This window comes from Oryctolagus cuniculus, chromosome 18, assembly GCF_051225735.1.
Source record: "Oryctolagus cuniculus isolate XC-2025 breed Fujian yellow rabbit chromosome 18, ASM5122573v1, whole genome shotgun sequence".
Lineage (NCBI taxonomy): Eukaryota > Metazoa > Chordata > Mammalia > Lagomorpha > Leporidae > Oryctolagus > Oryctolagus cuniculus.
The window spans coordinates 55,005,127-55,029,584 of NC_142884.1; the positions used below are offsets into that span (position 1 = coordinate 55,005,127).

The window sequence follows — 24,458 nt, forward strand, 5'->3', positions numbered from 1 at the left end:
TCCACAAGCGCTTTTAAAATATATAGATTTAAGGTGTATGATATGACATTTTGATGCAAAATCACCACCTCAGAAAGATACTAACATTCCCATATTCACTGTAGTCAAGAACTAGAAACAACTTAATTTTCTGTTGACAGACGAGTTAATAAAGAAGTTGCGTATATATGCAGTGGAATATTATTGAGCCTTTAAAAGAATGAGTTCTTGCCATTTGTGACAACATAGCTGAAAATGGTGGACATTATGGTAAGTGAAATAAGTCAAAGAGAAAAAAATACTCCCTGATATCACTGACATGTAGAATCTAAATGAATATATAAACAAATGGACAAACAAAGCTGATAGATACACACATGACTTGAGAGCATTGTTTTCTAGCTACAGTGTTCATTCACCCTTCACGGATGTCATCTTTTGCCAGCTAATTTTATTCACTCTTCACATCTCAATCCAGGAGTCCTCATGTCCGCAAGGCCTTGCCAAACCAACTCTCCATGTAAGATCACTTGGGGAAATTCTGAGAAGAAAAGTACCCTTTTATGGGATAAGAAAGTTGGCAAACCATGATTATCTCTCTGATTCATTGATGGTGGCTGCCCGGAAAGACACTGAGGTCTCTAAGGCAGAGTGCAACCTTATCAAGGAAGAGTAAGGGAAAGATTACTGATGCAGGACAGGTGTGCATCTTCCTTTTTTTTTTTTTTTAAGATTTTTATGTATTTATTTGAGAGGTAGGGTTACAGACAGTGAGAGAAAGAAACAGAGAGAAAGGTCTTCCTTTCGTTGGTCCACCCCCCAAATGGCCGCTATGGCCGGCGCTGTGCTGATCTGATGCCAGGAGCCAAGACCTTCTTCCTGGTCTCCCATGCGGGTGCAGGGGCCCAAGGATTTGGGCCATCTCCTACTGCTTTCCCAGGCCATAGAAGAGAGCTGGACTGGAAGAGGAGCAGCCGGGACTCGAACCGGTGCCCTTATGAGATGCCAGCACCTCAGGCGGAGGATTACCTACTGCGCCACAGCGCCGGCCGGCCCCGGGTATGCACTTTTCAGCAAGAGCACTGAATATTTACCTTTGCCACCTCGGATACTAGGGATCTGGTTTCTTTGATATAACAAATGCTACTAACAAAGAGACAAAGTCTGAGTTTCATTTTCATCATTCTCTCAAGTTGATTCTAACTCTGTTATTGTACACTTGATATTTGGAAATTTTCTCAACTTTCTGAAATATATAAAATGTGGTGTTTACATGATGACAGGACTATTGGTTTTTACATATGTATGCTATTCCTCAAGCAGAATAAGCACTCAATGTCATTGAAAATTATAGCACAAATTCAAATGAAAACATCATTCTTAGAATTTCACCCAGTGCAGGAAATTTACTTACTCTGTGCAAACTTTGGAGGATTGTCATTAACATCAGTAAGGGTCACTGTAAGTGTTGTGGTCCCAGACAGGCCACCCGAGTGTCCACCCATATCTTTGGCTTGGATAACAACCAGGTACTCCTCCTTGGCTTCTCTGTCCATGTTGGGAAGGGCAGTTTTTATAATAGCTGAGGGAGAAAATGGAAGAATGACTTCTGGGCAGAGAGTTCATTCAGCACTAAACATGTGAATCAGTACATACACGTGCACACACACAGAGTTTACACACACACATCAAGTCCTCTCAGATAAATTTGTTTTCTTTTGACATTCAACTGCTATATATCTGTGATAGCAACACTGAGAAAGGGTGTAACTTATAGACATTTATGGATAACTTGCCAAAGTACATTTTAAAATCATAGAAAAAGAACTTGAAAAAATATACATTAAAAAGTAAACTGAATGGTGTATTCTTGCTTACAATATTAAAGTATAAATCACAACATAGCTTCATCCGCCGAGGAAAACCTTGGCAGTGAAAGTATTCTACAATTTATCACATGCCCCAAATTCCCTTACAAGATGACTAAATACACAAATAGCTTGAAGGTTCTAAGGTCAAAGATAAATTATTCTGCAGCTCACAAATACTTAGGGAGATGAAATAAATTAATGTACTATTAGATTCAACTCAGATGAATACAACACCAATCAGAATTAATATAGTCAGTTGTCTAAATTCTAAAGTACTGCTCAACTATATTTATATTTTAATTGTTTTGTTTCATCTTCTCTGTTGTAAATGTAGCAAATAGTTTAGATAAATGAAATATATGGAAAATAAGAAAACTGATAATACATAAAATAATGAGAAATAAAATAAATCATAACTGCTAAAATCTCAGTACTTTTTCTTCTGATTCATTGTCAAGGTCTCATGTGTGTCTTTCTGTTTCACTAATAGTTTATTATCCTTTTTAAAGACTCAGAATCTACTTAGATATCTGAAGATAGTTTGAAAATATTTAATAGGCACTGTTCCTGTCTCCACATCACTCTTCATAGATTACTAATGCTGAAATTTGGGTGTGCATAACCCCAAGGTCAACACATAGATATGCACACAGATGTATATGTGTATATATATTAACATTTAATCACAAATATGACCATGAGATAAGCATTGTTCTGGACCTTTTTTTCTCACAATGGATGTTTTTGAGAATCTTTCTTATAAGTACATATAGGTTTACCTCATTAATTCTTACAGTTGCAAAATATTTTTATTGTATGAGTGTATACAAGTTGGTTTAACATTCCCATACTAATGGAGATTGTAGTTTTCTTATTTTTCCCATTTCATATATATTTCATATATGTTATATGTGTGATGGTATATTTTTCTATTTCCTACATTTTTATCTAACTCTGTCACAACGTGTCCCTTTCCATATTACTAAATATTCATAATAAAAATACAGACTATTCTAGAATATTCCTACTGGATTGCTGTATATTTCTTTTGTCTAAATGTAGAAAACTGCTCAGATTAAAGATAATCTCAGGGCCAGCACTGTGGTGCAGAGGGGTAAAGCCTTGGTCTGAAGCGCCAGCATCCCATATGGGTGCCAGTTCGAGACCCAGCTGTTCCACTTCTGATCCCACTCTCTGCTATGGTCCGGAAAAGCAGTAGAAGATGGCCCAAGTTCTTGGGCCCCTGCATCCACGTGGGAGACCCGGAAGAAGCTCCTGGCTCCTGGCTCCAGGCTCCTAGCTTACGATTGGCCCAGCTCTGGCCGTTGCAGCCAACTGGGAGTGAACCAGTGGATGGAAGACCTCTCTCTCTCCCTCTCTCTCTCTCTGCCTCTCCTTTCTCTGTGTAACTCTTTCAAATAAATAAGTAAATCTTAAAAAGAAAAAAAAAAAAAGAGAGAGAATCTCTCCCCTACACATACCACACACTTATAACATCAGCGACACCACAAATGTTCATTTCAAATCGAGGATGAGGCCTTCTCCTGGCTTCTTCAGGTGTTGTAATTCTGGTTTTGTGCTTTTTATGTTTTTGTTTTTCGTTTTTTGACAGGCAGAGTGGACAGTGAGAGAGAGAGAGAGAGAAACAGAGAGAAAGGTCTTCCTTTTCCATTGGTTCACCCCTCAATGGCCACCGCGACCAGCACGCTGCGGATGGCGCACCGCACTGATCCAAAGCCAGGAGCCAGGCGCCTTCTCCTGGTCTCCCATGTGGGTGCAGGGCCTAAGGACCTGGGCCATCCTCCACTGCACTCCTGGGCCACAGCAGAGAGCTGGACTGAAAGAGGAGCAACCGGGACAGAATCCGGCGCCCCAACCGAGACTAGAACCCAAGGTGCCGGCGCCGCAGGTGGAGGATTAGCCTAGTGAGCCTCGGCGCAGGCCTCGGCGCAGGCCTGTGCTTTGTTTTGATTCATATGCTCTGATTAAATCTTCTCTCTGTGAAAGGTCTGACAGTTCAAGTCTGTGAATTATATGAGTAGCAGTCAAGGCACAACAACAGTGGCAAGGGAAATCTAATTCACCTAAGAATTGAGCAGTCCTTGGAAGAGTTCTTACACACTTTACTAGACACTGACACCACTTTTATACCATTCAGGGAGAACCCAATTTAATAACCCTGCTGATTCTGAAACATTTATAGTAGTATAATGATATCCTTTCGTGCAATGGTTTCTTTCAGAATTTGATCATATCATAATATAACTCATAGATAATACTTATATGATAAGAAAAAACAAAAACATAATGAAAAGAAAAGAAAAATGGAAACATAGTAACCATTTTGATTCAGATCATTGTAAGGCATTGTTGAATGCAAATACATAAGAAAAAATATCAATATTAATAAAAATCAATCATTAGCTAACTGAAATGCCAAGACAGCTACAATGCTCTGGATATGGATATGTGTGTGTGTGTGTGTGTATCAGAATATCTGTCGCTCCCCCATTTGCGGAGGAACGACACAGGACCCTGCGCTGTTCTTTTGTCTGCTCGGCCCTTCCCGGGTTTGCTGCTGGTTCTTCCCGGGTTGGCTGCCGATCCTTCCACCTCCGTGGAAGGGCGGCTCCCCCTGCCACTTTCCCCACATCCGCGGGGGGAGCGGCATACCGCCGGCCGGCTCTCGCGGGGGCTGCTCAGATGTTATCCGGATGTTCCCTTTAGATGTTCCTGGTGCATGGTGTCTCTCTCCTCCTTTATAGTCCTCTTCCACCAATCCCAACTCTGCTACCCACACGCCGAGTACGCTGCTCTCCTCCAGTCAGGAGCAGGATAAGCTCCTGCAGGTTACTGGTTGAACTGGAGGCAGCTGTGTAGAAGCTGTTTCCTCCTCTCCCAGCGCCATATTGTGGGAGAGCAGATGCATAGAATAAGTCTTAATTCCAGTAACTTAGTCTAGTCTGAGTTGCTCCCCACAAATATCTTCACTATGTGTCAAATTTTTGTTAGAAAATTATTTTACTCTTGTGTGTTCACATGAATGGTTGTGAAGTTTAAGTACCATCACATTCTAAGGCAGAAGCTATCCACTGAACTTTGGAATTCAACATGCTATTTCTGGTAATCAGAGGAAAAACAGTAGAGTTTCTCCAGGAAGGTAGCAATTTCTTTCAAGGAAGTTGATGGGGTAAGGTCTACACATGAACCTTCTCGATTAACTTATTGGAAGAATTCCTACTACTTCTTGAGATTCAAGACAGATTGGAATTAATTAGCATCATCATTTAAAAATATAAATAAAAAATTAAAAGATAAACAAAATGTGATGTCTCTCAGACACTTGGAATTAAAATGGTTTTGTGGCTCAGTTGAAAATAGCATAGCTGGGTTGTGAGTTATATCAGAAAATGATGAGTCATTTCAGAATATGAGTGAGGCATCACAGTGCAGGGTTTTGCTTATTAAATTGAAGAAGATATGCTCCAAGGGTCTACACCAATCATGGAATTTTTTTGATGCCTTCCAACACTGAGGTATACAACATCACACCACCTAAGTTGCAGATATATATATATATATTAAAAATTTTGACTCACCTTATAAATGTTCCTTCATAATCGAAGTCACGCAATGTGGCTTCTTATCTTTCTCTAACACTTACTCATTTTGGGAACATGAACAAATTATTAAGCCCATCAGGGTACAATATTCCACCCTGTCAAATGAAGATAACTGAAGATAATAGCCTCTCATTGTGGGTAATCTAAAATTATGTGAAGTAATTCATTCAAAGTTGTTTGCACACAGTAGTTACCAAACCATGCTGCTTCCCTTTATCCCTCACCTTCCCTAACATGCTTCATTAATTGCCTTGGGCGCCGGTGGTTAGAGTACTGAATATTCTCTAATTTTTATACCAGATCCACTATCCTACCTTCTCCTCCTACACTTGACATGAAAGAGTTGCCTTACTTGATTTTTTAAATGAACTCCCTTACTTTTCAACTTTCTCTTAGGCTTCACCAGCATAGATTATCCTAGGAGAGTGTCTACATTGTATAGGGTAAGACCACAGAATCTCCAAAGACCTTACTCCCATGTTTGACCTCTCTAATGTTACTATTCTGGGATATTGTTATAGTAAAACTCTACCTAGCATTCGACAGCTGCCTTATTCTCTGGTTCCTGTGGACTAAGGGATTATAATGGAACTATACTGCTTGCCTCAGGGTGCTTCATTATCCTCTGTTGACCCACACCTTTGTTATTTTATTCACTAGTACATTCTACTCAATCACTCTGGTCCTGGCAGGGCTCTAAAAGTTATAGTCAGGATACTGATACTTTATCCAAGTCTCCAACACCCCACCAGCATGTCATTCTTACACAGACATCTATAGTTCAAACTTTCTCCAATGCAATAATGAATTGTGGTTCAGAGGCCAGCTCCTTGAGAAGGCAGAGAACGTATAGTTCCAGAGCTGTAAAATGTGAATAATATCTCTTTAGTTTATTGAGTTGTTCTGGGTGACTTGGCTAGGATGTGGTATATCCAGGAGTCTTTACACTCCTTCATTTCTAATACAATATTGACAGTAAGCTTCTTGATTTCTAATGTAGGCAGAGAGTCTCTCCAAGGTTTCTTTCTTTAAGATTTTCAACACATTTAACTGGCTTCAATTCAAACAGTATAATGAAGAGTTCTGGCTTTGCTGGAGTCCACTGCTTCTAGTCTCAACCTCACAAACCACAGTAACTTACTCGAAAATCCATGACAAAATTTCTGGAACTTTTTCTCAACTACTTTATGACTATAGAGACAAGAGGGAAAAAAAACAAAAACAAAAACAATAAATGTCCTTGATCATCCTACTTTTCTCTTTGTGTTGGAGCTTAGCTATGCATGTTACTTCTTTACTACTATTCAAAGAGCAGATCATTTCATTCCCACAGATGTCGCCAACATACTGATAGACTCCTAAAATGATTAAACTCTCTCCCCCACCTCCACCCCATTGCTCCCACTCTTGTTCTTTCTCATAAAATGTAGGGGGGGGGGGTGAGAGTTTGCACTAATGGTTAAAACGCCAGATGAGATGCCTGCTACCAATCCTGGCCTCCTCATAATACATACCTCGAGAGGCAGATGGATGACTCAAGTAGTTGGGTCCCTGCCATCCAGCTGCTGGTTTTAGTCTGGCTCAGTCCTATCCATTGTAGGAATTTCAGAAATGAATTACTGGATCCCTTTCTCTGTCTATCTGCCTCTAAAATTTGTATAGATTCTTCAACTTGTTTACTCCTGCTCTGGCTACATATTCTCTCAAGAACTATTAGATTTAGGCTGCTTCTTTGGTGAATAAGAGACAGAAATTCCCTATTTTTAAAACCATTGTTTGGTATTACATATCACCTAACATACACAACAGAAAATATTAGGGCAGATTGTTCTTTCCTCTGGATTGGAGAAGTCAAAAATTCTGTCCCATGAATACTAAAAAAGCGACTTAAAATATCAGTTAAATGACATTTCTTATTTATTTTCAGTGAAGAAAAGGCAGATAAGAGATTCCTACACCTTTTTGCCAAATAAACTAACTCAAAACACCTTTTGATGGTGCCAAAAATAATAGCTCCCTGTTGTCAAAAACATGAAGTTACACCCCTCGTTTTCACAGTACTGGCCAAGTAACAGTGCCACTCTGGTCCTCTTACTTTCTTACAGTCATACACTCTCAATACCCAGTAAGGTACCCAGAAGCTTACATATGCTGAAGCTTATGGCACACCAGCTTGGCAACAAATTAGGCTTTTCAATTTTATGACAAGCAAGAAGAAAAAAATGCCTTCTTCTGGGGAAGTCAATGAAATATCTTCATGTGCGTATTTGACAAATAGCCTCACAATAAGGAATATCAACCTAGATAATTATTGATTAACCATGGATGTTCCAGAATAAGACTTTGAGTTGATGAAATTAAAATTAATATAAATTTTGTCTCTGCCTTTTGCAAACTGTAACTCAATAATGGTTTGGGAGTTTAGATTTAGACTCCTCCATCTCATTATTGTCTAACCTTGGATAAGTCACAGAGCATCTGTGGGACAAACCAGAGTCTTGAAAATGAGGGACTCTACCACTTTGTGTTTTCAGAAGGGAAAAACCACAACTGGTGTCCAAAGAGGATGAGGCAGCTTTGCAGGACTCTCAGTGGCACCTAGTATACAGTAGAGGCAAAGGTGAAATGCAAGCAATCACACTTTCAAAGAGTTTCATTGGAACTCCGTTTTGAAAATCTATGCTAACAGAAACTTCAGCTAATGATTTTTGCTCCACTCTCCATGGATTTATTTCAGTGGGGCTTGAACCTGGCACTGGGAAGTCAAGGAAGAAAGGTAAGCTCCTGGAGGTGAACCCTAATAAGATAAAGAAGTGAAAAGGGATCATCTTTCCTTGAAACCAACATCCATTCTCTTTCTATGAACAGACTAATGAGCTTGAATCCCCTGTATTTAAAAGACATGATTTTGTCTTTACTTCACTCAATCAAATGGAGATTTCCCCGGTACAAAAGTTTCAGAATATAAATCCTAGTCTGTCCTAAATTCTTCCTAATGCTACACAGCTGTTCCTTGTGTCTCATCATCCAGGGAGGACTTCTGATTAGAATCTAGTTTCTGTCATCTCAAAAATTTAAAACTTGTGTTGTTTTTTTTCCTTCCCATTGTCTTTGGTGTTATCATTTGAGAAGCATTTTGTATCCCTCACGAAGACTTCTTTTTATAATTTCTGTGATATCACCAGATTGAGAGGCTTCACAAGAAAGGCAAGGAGATGCTGATTAACTCTTTTGTCATTTTGAAGGCTGATTACTGTAATTCATTCTTCGTGGGTCTCCCAGATTGTGCCGTTCAAAGATTGCAGTTGATATAAAATGCTGTGCTAGACTTCTGTTTTGAATAGAACTTGTTGAACATATTATCCTGGTTATAAACCCACTAGCTTTGGTATCCCAAACCCCTTGCCAATTTGGTGTGCAATTATCATCTTACTATTTGTGAAAAAGGGTCTTTCCTTTATAAGGCTAAGTAGTACAAATTCACTAGACACAATTTCTTGCGGGTGCTCATCTACCACACTCACACTTTCTATATGTTTTAACTATGTGTATTACATGTAACTATGTGTAGTTCCTATAACATGCTACCAGTTATAAAGAGTAAGGGACACAAAACCAGAGATGCTTTAATATATGCCAATCATGTCATTCAACAATAGCTTTACGTCAATTCCAAACTTGTACGGGTGTGTCACAGAGTAATGTGCAACACTTAGGCAAATACATTAGATAATTGTGCAACTTCAATTGAGCTAAAAGAAAACTACTTTCTTTGTGAATAACAAATTATAAGTTAGATGGATAGGTGACACATATATACATATACACATGAGGTATATAGATAGAATGGCTGGGATTTGGGGAAATTGCATCACATATATTTCTAGTGCCTTTGTAAAATATGACAATGTAATTGGAAATGCAATTGTGAGATCAATCAGGAATAAAGAGTTTTTTTATACACACCAGCTCAGTTTTTTTAAAGTTAAGAATTTACTCTTTTTTTTTTTTTTTTTTTTTTTTTTTTGACAGGCAGAGTGGACAGTGAGAGAGAGACAGAGAGAAAGGTCTTCCTTTGCCGTTGGTTCACCCTCCAATGGCCGCCACGGCTGGCACGCTGCAGCCGGCACACCGCACTGATCCGAAGGCAGGAGCCAGGAGCTTATCCTGGTCTCCCATGGGGTGCAGGGCCCAAGCACTTGGGCCATCCTCCACTGCCTTCCCGGGCCACAGCAGAGAGCTGGCCTGGAAGAGGGGCAACCGGGAAAGAATCTGGCGCCCCGACTGGGACTATTGAGCTGCGGCGCCGGCCAAGAATTTACTTTTTAAAAAATAAATTATAACATTTGCTTTTTCCTGACCTTCACTTTTTTTTTAGGTTGAGACGTTCACTTTTCTTTATGATCCTTGTTTTAAAAGGAAGCAATTTAGATATTAACAACAGAGAAATAATCAATTAGTGATTAGGGTTAGAGAGATCACAAACACACAAATACCAATCAAGTATTAAAAACCCAGTACAGTGATGGACATTTGGCTTAGTGGTGAAGGGGCCAGTTAAGACATCTACATTCCACATGGCAGTGCCTGGCTTTGATTACTGGCTCTGACTCTTAATTCCAGCTTCTTGCTTATGTGGATCTTAAGATGCAGCTGCAACAGCTCAAGTAGTTGGATTCCCTCCAGCCAACTGGGAGAACTGGATTGAGTTTCTGGCTCCCAGCTTCAGTACTTGTGCTGTTGCAGGCATTTGGGGAGCAAATCAGTTCATGGTGCTCTCTCATTCTCTCTGCCTATCAAATAAATAAATAAATAAACAAACAAATGAATAAAAATAAACTATGTTAAAAGTGATTCTGTAACAGCATAAAATATTTATAAATTTCTTTTAAAATTCATGCATGCAATGATTATTATAGTTCTACGTTGCTACATACAACTGTATATTAAAATTGGAAAGAAAATATACATAAAGATACCTTGTGTTTATGTGGGTGCAATGGAAGTGTTCCTTTCCCCCATATTTCTCAGTACTTAGTAATAGGGGACACAGATCTTTATGTGTTAGACAATGGGCTTTGAGGTTGGATAGGAGAGAATATATGTGATCTTGGGCAGGTCACAAACTCCCTGAGGCTCACTGATCTCATGTAGAAAATGTTATGAATTGCTAAATAAATGTTTAAAGTTGATATTATAACATGAGGTGTATAATCCAACTGTTTTACTTTATACTATATATGTAGATATATAAGTATATGCGTAATTTTATGTTTATATTTCACATACACATATATGTGAAAATAAAATTTAGGTATTAATTGAGTGGTAACAATAACTAGCATAAATTTATGCTATTTTTCTAAAAATTAAAAACAAAGATTATACTCAGTGATAGTACAAGATATGAAAATTCCTTACCAGCTTCAATAAAATAATGTGGAGGGTTGTGGTGGCACAGCGTGGAAGCTTCCATTTGCATCACCAGCATCCCATCTTGGAGTGCTGGTCAAGTACTGGCTGCTCTGCTTCTGAAACACTTTCCTGATAATGCACCCAAGAGGGCAGTGCATGACGGTCCAGGTGCTTGCACCGCTGAGACCTATGTGGGAATCTAGAGTGCAGTTTCTGGCTACTGGTTTCAGCCTGGCCCACCTATGGCTGTTGTGGCCATTTAGGGGCATAAACCAGTATATAAAAGATCTCTCTCACTCTCTTTCTCTGTCTCTCCCTCTTTCTCTGACACTTTGCCTTTCCAATAAATGAACAGGTAAATTTTAAAATGGGAATACGGGACAAGCATTTGGTTTGTGGTGAAGATGCCAATGGTATTCGCGGATCTCACTTTGGAATGCCTGGGTTCCACTTCCAATTCCAGCTTCCTACTTGATGCTCATCCTAGGAGGCAGCAGTGAAGGCTCAAGCAGTTGAGTCTCTGCCACTCACATGGGAGATCCAGAAGAGTTCCATAGTTCTGAGCTCCTCATTTTGGCCTGTATCAGTCCCTGTTACTGCTGACATTCGGGGAGCAAACCAGCCTATGGATGGTCTTTCTCTGTCTGTCTCTTTCTCTCTTTCTTTCATGAAAAAGGAAATAACTACATTCTTAAATAAAAGGGATGCCCACAGTGATTTCCAGATAAATTATTTTTTCTTTTGCATTCAAATCTCTGTGTGATTTTTTTTCCCCAAATGCTTTTTACTGCAAGAGGCTACACAGCATATATCTATGATTCCCCAGTGACTGTTCTTTCTTTATGTTTGCCACAGACTTTGATGCTGCTACAGTTTCATGTGGATAACGCAGCCCAGACCACCCTTACCCTTTACTTGTCTTCTTAAAATTCCATGTGTTCTTTCGGGCCCAGCTTGGACATTTCAGTAGCCAAGAAGCCTTCTCAGGCCGGGAAGAACTAATTATTCCTTTCCTTTTGACCTTGTGTGCCTTCACTAGAAACTTCCTTACAGAATTTACCTTTATGTTTCTTCTGCATTGCACCACCTCCCCTATGCTTTCCACCTGTACTGAGTAAGTTCTATGTCTTATCCTTTCATGCACAGAAACTTGTACAATCCCTGACATGTAATAGATATGCAAAAAATATAAGAGGGAAGAAAGCAATATAAAGAGGGAGAGAAAAGGTGGGAGAAAATGAGGCAGAAAAAAAGATGGAGAGGTAGGAAAAAACAGTAATTAGAAAATTTCTGAACTGCTTTGGGGGGTCTTGGCCATAGAGCACGGAAGCACTTGATACATATTAATAACTGCTATGTCTCTAGGGACCAGAGACATTTAGATGCTGCCACAAAGTCATAGCGCCACAAGTTGGGGAGTGGATGTCAGATTTTGACCTTAGGTCTAATTACCTTCAGGGAGGATTCCATTCTAGAACAGACCAAGAGCCACATCATAAGGTTGTACCGGCCTGCCAGAGGAAGGTCAGGACACTTAAATGAATGCCAGGGAGGTAAGTGTGCTTTGAGGACTAAAGAACCCAGGGGTGCACATTGTTTTTCTAGATATTTTAACCATTTCATAATTGACAATTGAGCTATTAATTAAATCTATTAGTATAAATTTGTGGTATAGTGTTCTAATATTTCAGATCTTCTCATGAGTATTCAAGAGAGGGGGTTTTACTAAGGGGCTAAGTATCCTAGGAACATTTCATGAATTTAAATACTTGGAGACGGATTAATGAAAAACAATTATATGATGTATATGCTTTAGTAATGAATGATCCTTCTGACTAATTTGTTATTTTTTAAGTTCCCACAGTTATTTATTTCTCTGGGAAATGGCATCCAAATGTCTCTCCCCTACCTCATAGGAAAATTTAATTCCTTTTTTGAGGCTGAAAATGTATGCTCCCATAAATATTAGGGATTTGGAATCTGGTCCAGTAATGAAAAAAATCTCAGGCAAGAACACACAGGCTGTGGGTAAACAAGGATTCAAATCTTGGTCTCTAGAATCATAGTTATGAAATATTAATGAAATAAAATACTCTTCTTTTGCTAAAAATCTCCAAAGAGTGCTTAGTAAGATATTTGTCTGACAATCTCCTATGCTGTCACAGCGTCTTAATAAGTCTGCTGATAGACATAACTTCTTTCACATAGGTTTTATATATTAACCTCTCCACGCCCCGCTCCACTTATGCTTGAAAATTATTTCTAGAGAACAGCAGGCTTGGAAGCTTTACATCAGGCCACTAAGGATCACTCAAGTATCTCAATGTGTAAAAACTGCTCCATTCCTTGTGAATTTTCACTTTTATGATGCAGTACATCCTTAGAAGAAAAAAATTATAGCTTCTTAATTCTCCCACCATGTAGATCACTGCTGCAGGTATACCCATGTCACTACGGGGTAATATATGAGATCCTTGTAAGAGAATTAACCATCATAATCCATCTCTCTATTTGTATATGCAGCATGCATAGTGACTTTAGTGTATGCACTGTTGCTTCTGCAGCTCCTGGAATCCTCCTTTTTAAATAATTCTGCACAGTATTTTCAGTATCAACACATAGCTAGCCAGTAACCAGTACCACTTAAACTGCCAATTTTGAGATACACTGAAATGCTTGCAATTATTCCTATTCAGAATTAAGGTGAATTTATTTTCCCCTAAATGAAAAAAACTTCCAGGGACTCCTCAATCAAGTGGAATTATTTCTGTGAAGAACATGATGGCACTATTCTTTCCTTAAGCCATAATTCCAATAACAAATTATACATATAATAAGGATGGATGGCTTAAAAAGGCAAAGTGAAAGTCATTAAAAATTGGAGGTTTCTCCTAGCAATTCATAATTTAAGCAGATGAGAATAGCAGGGTGGCAGATTAGATAGAGTACAAGTTCTGGAATCACCTTTAAGAATTAGAGCCAGAATTCATAGCTGCATCTAAATAAAGTTAGGGGATTGTTTTCATCCATTTACTAGAGAAAGATGGAAACACCCACCTGACACAATATGAAATAGTTCCCAGGGGATAACAGATACTAAAAACAAATTTCAATTGAGCTGATCCTGTCTCCAAATGTTAAAATGGTCCTTATTCTTATGCTTCAAAGGAAGTTTCTGTGCCTGGCTTTCAATTAGATGTGGCACATCTAACACTGCCCACGAGTACAGATAAGCAGGACTTGATTTCTAGCTTTTTCACTTTCAAGTGTTGTAAGGACTACGGGATCTTTTTTTTTCTTTAAATTTCTGAGTTCTTGGCATTTTTTCTATTACAGGAAGGTAGTGTTTACTCCACAGTTATTTTTTAAGATAATTACTGTGAGGGATAATTTGCACAAAGCACTTGGCCAATAATGTTTAAAAAAATAGTTCTTAGCTGATCAAAACCATGATGGTAACAATTACCGCTAAGACTGTAATGCATGTTACTGGCTGCAGGAGGCTATTGGAGACATGGGGCAACAATTCGCTTCCACTGCTTTAGCACAGGACAGCGGGTCGCAACTACTTCAATGAGAAGGCTTTGGCCAGGAAGGGAGTCTTACTTTAATGATGGTGGCTGTGGCAACGAGCATCAAACATATAAGAATCAGAAAAAAGACTGAGCTAAAAGAAAATATTTTAGGGCTTCTTAACAACATCGTGTTTCTACTGGCTTTTCTTTGTCAACAAAAGAGGTTTATAAAACATTGACATATACGAAACTGAAAGGTGTTCAAGAACTCAGAGAAGTTACATGATAGAGTCACTTAAAATTCTGACATGATTCTTTTACAATAATTCAAGGGGCACAGATCTCACAAGTAAACCTTGGATAATCTCCTTGCCACCCCTTTTGTTCCTTTCAATTCAACACCCTCCTTGACCCTTTTGTTGTATTCCACAAGGTCTGTTTTTGAAATTCTCCTACATTCTTCTTTGGGGTGCATCCCTTTTTTTTTTTTTTCCCAGCACAGTTGACTTCTCTCTTTTCCTTCACACAATATCTCAAAATAGAAATCCTCCCTTCCTCTCCTCCCCGCATGCTTCTTTTCAGACAATGCTTCTGCATGATTTCCACTTAATCAGATCAGTGTCTGTGCAAGGCTTATCAACTGCTATTGGCAAAACACTTACTCTTCCTTTTCTCTTGCTTATAGTCACTGGTTTCAGTTACTGTGTGTATTTTTTATATTTAACAAAAAAAAAAAAAAAACCCTAGGTGTATTCAGGTAACGCATTGGAACTTCCATTTATGGACCCAAGAGAACAGGCTGCACACACAGAGCTGAACACTACAGAAAAAAAGGGAAGAAGCAGTATAGCTAAGTAACTTGCAAGGAATGAATCTGTCATTCCACAAGTGCTTTTTTGGCACCTACTACACATCAAATACTAAAGATACAGAAGATGAGGGAGCTAACTTCAGAATCTTTGCATTCTAAGTATAAAAGCAGAGGAATATATTACAGTGTGCAAAGCTACATGAAACAGGGCAGCCAGTCTCCACAACTCATTGGCTTTCTGGCCTCTAGCTCTTACAGAGAGAATGATGCTTTCCTTGGGGACAAAATGAGACAAATGTATGCAATCTGCAGGAGCCATTCATTATCAGCGTTTTTCTTGTATAAAGACCACTTCGAGTAGCAATGCAGGTATGATTATGCCTCATGATACAGAGGAAACTATAGGGATATAGGTTTCTATGTCCCTCCAGGACAGCGATAATTAGACCTGTATAAACAAGAGGCTGAGTCTGACCTTCCCAGGAGGCAAGCTGGAGGCAAAAGCAGTTAGAATGGAAAGTGAAGTTGATGTTCTGTTCAATAGAGAATTACTATACAAAAGGTTAGGATGAACAGGGCTATTTTTTAGGTCTACTGTTCCCTTAGTGACAGTTGTCAAAATCCATCCTAGCACTGTTTCCTCAAATACATTACATGGCCTGTGATTTTTATGCCTTACACAAAATTTAAAATTCTGTAACAAATATGTAATCTTACCAATCCTTACTATTCCTTCTCTGTATTTAAAATATTGATGTATGACTCTTTTGTCTTTCCTGTTCTGGTTCAAATCAACCTGTTCTAATCGAAGTGAAGATGTGTATTATGAGGTTATATATTTGGTATGTGTATGTAGGAATGAATGCATATGGAAGGTCACTACTCTCTACATGTCTCCTTCCTTCAATTCAATTCAACTGGCACTATCTTCTCTTGGGCTTGTTTGAGGGACATGAATAAGATTCTCTGGCACAGAGGTATTGATGGCACACAAAAGACTACTTCCATCAAACTCTTAGTTCATGATAATTACAGAACTTAAGATTTATCTATCTATATTTCTGACTTTTTGCTTCTCACAAGGCAAACCACAGAAGTCTAAGAAACTTGAAGTCACTACTTGGACATGACATCTGTTTTACAGTGTAATACTGAATAAAATCTTATCCCAAGAAATAATGTCTGTATGTGCACCTAAGTGCAATATATATATGTATATATACATATATAAAGTCATGTGATACAGAGACAAGAATGTGGACTAGGACAAAGGCATGCATGTGTGTTCAAACCTGACTTTCATGTTTTGGATGATTTTGAATAATTTACTAACCCTTTCTCATCATGATTTTCCTGACCTGTTAAATGATGAACAATAATCATTTACTCTCAAATAATTAAGGAACTTTTAAAGGCTGGAAAAAAGCAGTGGAGGATGCTCCATGTATTTGGGGCCCTGCTACCCACATGGAAGACCTAGATGGAGCTCCTGACTCCTGGTCTGGCCTGGTCTAGTGCTGGCTATTGCAACCATCAGGAGAGTGAAATAGCAGAAGGAAGATTCTCTCTCTCTCTCTCTCTCTCTCTCTCTTTTGACAGGCAGAGTGGACAGTGAGAGAGAGAGACAGAGAGAAAGGTCTTCCTTTGCCGTTGGTTCACCCTCCAATGGCCGCCGCAGCCGGCGCACTGCGGCCGGCGCACCGCGCTGATCCGAGGGCAGGAGCCAGGTACTTATGCTGGTCTCCCATGGGGTGCAGGGCCCAAGCACTTGGGCCATTCTCCACTGCACTCCCTGGCCACAGCAGAGAGCTGGCCTGGAAGAGGGGCAACTGGGACAGAATCTGGCACCCCGACCGGGACTAGAACCCAGTATGCTGGTGCCGCTAGGCAGAGGATTAGCCTAGTGAGCCACGGCGCCAGCTCTCTCTCTTTCTCTGTGTCTCTCCCTCCCTTTCTGTAACTCTTTTGAAATAAATAATTGAATCTTTAAAAAAATGATCAAGGGATTAAACCAGGGAAATATGCAGAAAGTTGCCTAAAAGATACATTTCCCCCACACTTACAAAGGACAATATAACAAATGACTTATGTAAAGTCACACTGTTCATAAATTATGTTGGAATCCAGAATTTTTTTAACTCCAGTTCTAGGTGTTCTTACTCTAGGCAATATTATGTTTCTTCATTCATTCTTGCTGAAAACGTACATTTCTTGAGAACCCAGAGCACATATCAAAATAAATTGTGTCCTAGTTAGAGGCGGATTGCACTCATGATTACCAGTATCTATTTACCAATATTTTTCAATCCATCATTCATTCTTTCTCTTTAAAAAATGTTTATTTATTTATTTTCATCTATATAAAAGGTGGAGTGACAAGGTGGAAGAGGGTAAGGAAGGGGGAGAGAGAGAGGGAGACAGAGAGAGAGAAATTGGGAGAGAGAGAGAGAGAGAGAGAGATCTTCCACCTGGTGGTTCACTCCCCAAATGCCTGCAATAGTCAGGGTTGGGCGAGGCTGAAGCCAAGAGCCTGAAGCTCCACCTGGGTCTCCCACATAAGAGGCAGGAGCTCAAGTATTTGACATAACTTCTGCTGCCACCAAGATTGTCTTAGCAGGAAGCTGGGCTGGAAGCAGAGCAGCCTGGACTCAAACTAGACACTCTTAGACGGGACGTGGTGTCCCAAGTGGCAGCTTAACCTGTTGCACCACAATGCCTGCCCTCAATCATTCTTTCAGTAGTTGCTTGTCTCATCATTTGATGTTCCCAAAGTGTAAAATTAATGGTGCTGTTATTGTTTTACATATTCAGATACTAGTAAAAATTTTATAAGCCTCATGGTCTTCATACATGGAAATGATCCAAGATGGCAAGGGAATTCTAGGGTTCTATTTCTAGCCTGAGTTGACTTAACATCCAAAGGAATCATGTGAGGGAATCAAAAACTGACAGATAAACCTTTATCTCTTTCTTCATAGCTTTTTGTACTTGTGCTGCCAAAATGCTCTCAATTTAACTTTAATTTCTCAGCATATCCACAGCACAGCTATAGAAGTGAAGCCATCTTACCAACCTGCCCATAATTCCCCCACTTTGCATAAAGTTGGACAATGTGATTCAAATAAGTGACCATAGAGAAAATGCTTCCAATGAGATTGGCACTGAAGGAGGCAGCTTTACTCACTATGTCACAGCCCCGGCCCCCGAGAGATGAGGTCTTTTAGGGGGATCAGCTCATGTGGGTCCTGCCTTTATGAATGCATTGTTGCCATTATCACGGAGTCATTTCCTTATAAAGGGATGAATGTGACCTCCTCTTGTCTCTCACTCTTGCCCTCTCTTTGCCTTTCCCTATGAGATGCCTCATGATGCAGTGAGGCCCTTCCAGATGCCAGCATCTTGAGGTTGGGTTTCTAAGCCTGAAAACCTATAAAAACAAAACAAGAGCCGGCGCCGCGGCTCACTAGGCTAATCCTCCGCCTAGCGGCGCCGGCACACCGGGTTCTAGTCCCGGTCGGGGCGCCGGATTCTGTCCCGGTTGCCCCTCTTCCAGGCCAGCCCTCTGCTGTGGCCCGGGAGTGCAGTGGAAGATGGCCCAGGTGCTTGGGCCCTGCACCCCATGGGAGACCAGGAAAAGCACCTGGCTCCTGGCTCCTGCCATCGGATCGGTGCGGTGCGCCGGCCGCAGCGCGCCGGCCGCGGCGGCCATTGGAGGGTGAACCAACGGCAAAAGGAAGACCTTTCTCTCTGTCTCTCTCTCTCACTGTCCACTCTGCCTGTCAAAAAAAAAAAAAAAAAAAAATACCCCACAAGCTTCTGTTCATAATGGATTTCCCAGTCTGTGGTATTCTGTTCTACCGATATAAAATGCACTAAGAAATTTTATAGGAAAATAAACAGGTACACGTAATGACTATTCACAGACCTCTTCTGAAGACACATGGAGGATCAGAGCTGACTTCTCACGCTTCACCTCTGAGATGGAACTTTCTGGCCTCGGGATGCTAAAGAGTCACAGCAGTACTGCCCTACTTAACAGGAAGCTGCGTGGTGTAATTAATTTATGCCTGAGAAACGTTCTTAGGATCAAATTACCGTTGTGCTTATTCTCACTCTTATATAAATATTTGCACATGTGAAAACTCAGCACCTTGACATTTATTGAAATGGTTGCAAGGAAAAATGAGGGAAATTGACTCATACACAGGTGTTGGCAGTCTGCAATGATGAGACAGCCGTTTGTGAACATGACAATCACAAGGAATGCAGCCAATATGCAGGAAGCATGACCTGCTGGGGGTGAATAGGGTGAGAGGAGGCTCTGAAATGCTACTTCCAGTTCAGCTTCTCCTGGGTCTGAAAAACCACTGGGCCCTCTAGTCCAATACTCTACCAACAGAATAAGGTTGGTTTTGTGTTTTGAGTTAAAAAAAAAAAACCTGATTTTTTTCCACCCATTTTATTTTCAAGCCAATGATTTATGTTACCAACCATTTTCAGTTCCATTATGACCCAGTATTGAAAGATGCAGAAATGAAAGCACTGATGTTTGGGTTAACTGAAGAGCTAACAACCTTCAATGAAAAATCAAATTTAAGCAAGTAAAGGAATTCAAGTAGTTGAGTGGAAGCTGAACTTGGTTCTCCAAGTATCTCCATTTGAACCCTGTAAGAGCTTTAAAAAGTAGCCATAATCATTTGTCCTTAAGATACAAAGACATAGGATCTCTGGAACATGAAGCATCTATCTCTGTCCAGGTCGTTCAAGTAGGGAATGTTGGAGACACAGTTGAACCTAACTCTGATCCAAAGTTCACACTGAGGACAACACCCTGTTGATTCCATGAAATTCTAAACCACAGTGTCATTATTTGTATCCTTTCTCTCATAAACAATGAACTTGAATTCTTAAAAAAAAAAAGTATATGTAATATAGAGATTTTGCCTAGCTTTTTGCTTCTGTCCAGCAATTTTTCAGTTACCATAAGTGACAGTCTTCAATGACTGTTTTCCAGAAGGCACATTACTTTATAGTTCATATGAAATGTAAAAAAACCCAAATTCCATTTATTTATTTATTTATGTTTATTTGAGAGACGTTGGGGGCTGGTTGGGGGATGAGATTGCACTTGTATCATCTTATTCATTTCTCAAATGCATGCAATGGCCAGGGCTGAGGAAGGTGAAACCAAGAGGAGGGACTCCCTCTAGGTCTCCCATATGGATGCTAGGAGTCCCGTTAATTGAGGCATCACCTGCTGCCTTTTTTGGCAGGCTGCACATTAGTAGGAAGCTGGAGTCAGGAGCCAGAGGCAGGTGTTGGACCCAGGTACTCCAAACTGGAGTGCAGGCATTTTAACTGTTGCCCCCAAAACCATTTTAAACTTGCTGTTTCTGTCTCTGTTCAATGGTGTGGAAAGTGATACCATTTAAGAAGAGATTACATCATAATAATTCTAATATTTGATTATTGTAATTTCCTATAACTAATAGATTGAAAATGGAATATCATATTGGGGATTGTATTTTTCTAATCATTATGCAGTAACTACAGAACTGTTACATCTAGTGAGAAAAAAAAGTACATGAAGCAGAACCAAAGTTATAAACATTTTGCTAATACTTGATCTTTAATAGTCCTTTGCCTCCTATAAGGGAAAGACTTTAAAATATTGCATGATCTCGGCTGGCGCCACAGCTCAACAGGCTAATCCTCCACCTGCGGCGCCAGCACCCCGGGTTCTAGTCCCGGTCGGGGTGCCGGATTCTGTGCCGGTTGCCCCTCTTCCAGTCCAGCTCTCTGCTGTAGCCCGGGAGTGCAGTGGAGGATGGCCCAAGTCCTTAGGCCCTGCACCCGCGTGGGAGACCAGGAGAAGCACCTGGCTCCTGGCTTCGGATCAGCGTGGTGTGCCGGCCACAGCGGCCATTGAAGGGTGAGCCAACGGAAAAAGGAAGACCTTTCTCTCTGTTTCTCTCTCTCACTGTCCACTCTGCCTGTCAAAAAAAAAAAAATATTGCATGATCTCCCTTATATATGGGAGCTAAACTTAAAAAGAAATGCAATCTGAACACAGAATGTTGATTCTTAGAGGAGGGGGAAGGGTGGAGGATAAAAGGAGTTGGGGTAAAAATAGAGGAAGCTGAGTGTGGTGCATTGATTATGAGAAAGACACTAATATCAGATGCTAATGAGAGGGATATGGGAACTGTTTGTATTAGTACCTCATATTTTTTCTTCTGTAATTTTAAACTATTCTGAAATTTTTTTTTCAAAAATTCATGATTTAGTCACTTAAACCCAAAAAACTATGGCTTTGTAAATTTAGAAAATCCTGGGACCAGCATTTGGTCAAGGCTACCTGTGATGCTGGCATCCCATGCTGGAGTGTCAGTTCAAGTCCTGGCTGCTCTGCTTCCAATCCAGCTCCCTGCCAGTACACCTGAAAAGGCAGTGGAATACACCCAAATGTTTGGGCCCCTGCCACCCCTGTGCAGAACCAGGATAGAATTCCTGGCTCCTGGTTTCAGCCTGGCACAGCTCAGGTTGTTGCAGCCATTTGGGGAGTAAACAAGCCAATAAAAGTCTCTCCCCCCAACCCCCGCTCTCTGTGTCACTCTTTCATCCAAATAAATCATTATAAAAATTCCTAAACTATGATTATTAAGAATGTTCCTCTGATATTAGGTCAGTTCTAAACTCAAATACCTAGAATGAAGCCATAGGGAGAGAGCAAATTTAACTCTGTAAGAACTCTATGGGGCTCTGCTCCTTGGAGATTGCCCAATTATGCAAAGGAGAACTGAGGACCAGCAAGCTTCATTCCCAGTTCTTTCAATTACGAATATTTCACCAGCTTTGTTGTCCAAGGCCCGGCATACAGTACCTTCTATTATTCCTAATTGTGTCCGGGGTTGCTAATTTAGATCTGCAGAGAGTGAAAGCAAGGACATAAAATGTGCAATTTGATTCATCATGTAAAAATTGCCACTTAAATTATTTTCACGAATAGCCTTTAAGTGTGCTTGTTCGTACATAGCACAATTAGGCAATCTCCACTCCTGTCTTTAAGAGATCCACAGATGTCAGAGTGCAAAGGTGGCTTCTAAGATATATAATATCACAGCAACAATATTAAAGCTAATGAGATAGAAAGGAACATTCCAACAGTGCTCTGTCACACACAATAAAACTTTACTGCACATGGAAACTACTTTTAAAGAAATTCTCCAGATACTTATATTTTTTAAAAAATCCATCTAATTATAGTTATGCTTACATTGACCAAGCAGTTCAACCCTGTTAACCTCATGAAAACTAAAATCACTAATTTAGTGAACTCCAAATTTCTGATCCTCATGGTCATAATGAAACTGCGCAGCTCATAATAAAACAATCACACTTAAGATTCTAGGTGGTAAATTACACATAATCACAAATTGTAAAGTGATTCTAATATAATATTTTCCTTTAGTTGTCTTTTTTTTAACATAGTCATAGTCCATGCACCTTAGTCCTTGCCTACAAGAATTCAAAACTTGTGTATGTTTCACTTGCTCTAAGCACAATAGCAGGAGCTTAGAAAATCTACTTACTGTACAAATATTTATTTTTAAACTATGGATAGAAATATCCATTTAGTTCCATATTATAACCATGTAACTTTCTAACTGCAAGGGAAAAATATAAGCCTACAAACTAGTTTTTCTACTCAGTTTTTAAAAATAACTTTCTGCTACAATTGAAAGTCTCACAAGTTTTCAAAGAATAACACACTGACTTTTTTAAGATTTTATTTATTTTATTTGAGAGTTAGAGTTATAGACAGTGAGAGGGAAAGACAGAGAGAAAGGTTTTCCATTCGCTGGTTCACTCCCCAAATGGCCACAATGGCCGGAGCTGCGCCAATCCAAAGCCAGGATCCTGACGCTTCTTCCTGGTCTCCCACGCGGGTGCGGGAGCCCAAAGACTTGGGCCATCCTCCACTGCTTTCCCAGGCCATAGCAGAGAGCTGGACTAGAGGAGGGCAGCCGGGACTAGAACCAGTGCCCACATGGGATGCTGGTGCAGCAGGCGGAGGATTAACCTACTGTATCATGGCACTGGCCCTAAACAGACTGACTTTTATGGAGAGTCACAATTATTTTCAAATTGTCCCATTTTGGTATCCTCTATCTAACATTCTTGAGTCATTCATAACCAGGTGAATCTAAATTAATTTTACTGATTATTCAAGAAATTTCTTTTAATTTTTCCATTTTCCTTTTAGGAAGTCCAATCCAATCATTCAAATAATAATAGCAGTAATAAATCAACAATCTCATTATGTTACATGTATTCTCTATACTACTTTGAACAACAAACAAGAAAATATCCAACTGATATAGTAACTATTTATGATAACATTGCTCTAATTCTGCAAGCTCCATGAAGTTAGGTCTATGTTTACTCAATATAACATTTGTCCTTCATAGTCGGGATTATTAATAAGCATCATTTACTTAACTGAAAATAAAAATTAAATGAAACATCAAAACCTTTAGAATACCTCTATCTTTTCTTTTACTGTATTCATAAATTTTCACTACCCCTCCCTCTACTGAAGTATTCCCCATGCAGATAGGAAGCCTAATACAGCAGAATTTGAAATCAGACAGATGTGGTCAGGAAACCCAGATCTGAATATGATTACTGTGGTAACTTCCAGAAATTCATTTGCCCAGAGCTTTTATTTTCTTTTATACAAAGTGATGATTATAATACCCACTTCACATACTTACTAAGAAAAATATGAAATTGGCATGAAATGAGCAATCAATACAGTAACTTTCTTTCCAAGAATTTTTTGAACAGAATACAATAGATTGGAATGCTCAGAGTTATGTGCCATGGCCATAAATGAGCAGGCATTGCTTCCAGAAGGAATGGGAGACATAAGTGACCTAAAAAAGATACACTGAAGCTGTGGTCTATCCTTATGTAGCACCTATGAGTGCAACCTTTTGCCCCAGTTCTGCAATCAACAATATCATCGCTACTGTTCCTAAATTATCAAATGCTGATATATGTTGAATATACCAAGAGATACATTCCAGATTTCTAGGAAACATCTATTTTTGAAAGCCAGAATCTCCTGGATGGGCTACACCTAAATCCTTCTAAAGAGGCTCATTTTTACAATGTTCATTACTGAATTAATTATCTATGCATGTTAGTTTATTTTAAACAAATTACTTGAGCAACTATC

General features: G+C 39.7%; 1 protein-coding gene across 9 annotated transcripts in view; it reads right to left on the minus strand.

The window, feature by feature from the left end:
- The window catches only part of CDH8 (cadherin 8), a 418,197-nt gene that overhangs the window by 182,557 nt on the left and 211,182 nt on the right, over positions 1–24,458 (minus strand). For all 9 annotated transcript variants that reach the window (XM_070063301.2, XM_070063302.2, XM_070063300.2 and 6 more), the window contains exon 5: positions 1,394–1,561. In XM_070063301.2, coding sequence (XP_069919402.1) covers positions 1,394–1,561 — 168 coding nt within the window. The remainder of the gene's footprint in view (positions 1–1,393; positions 1,562–24,458) is intronic.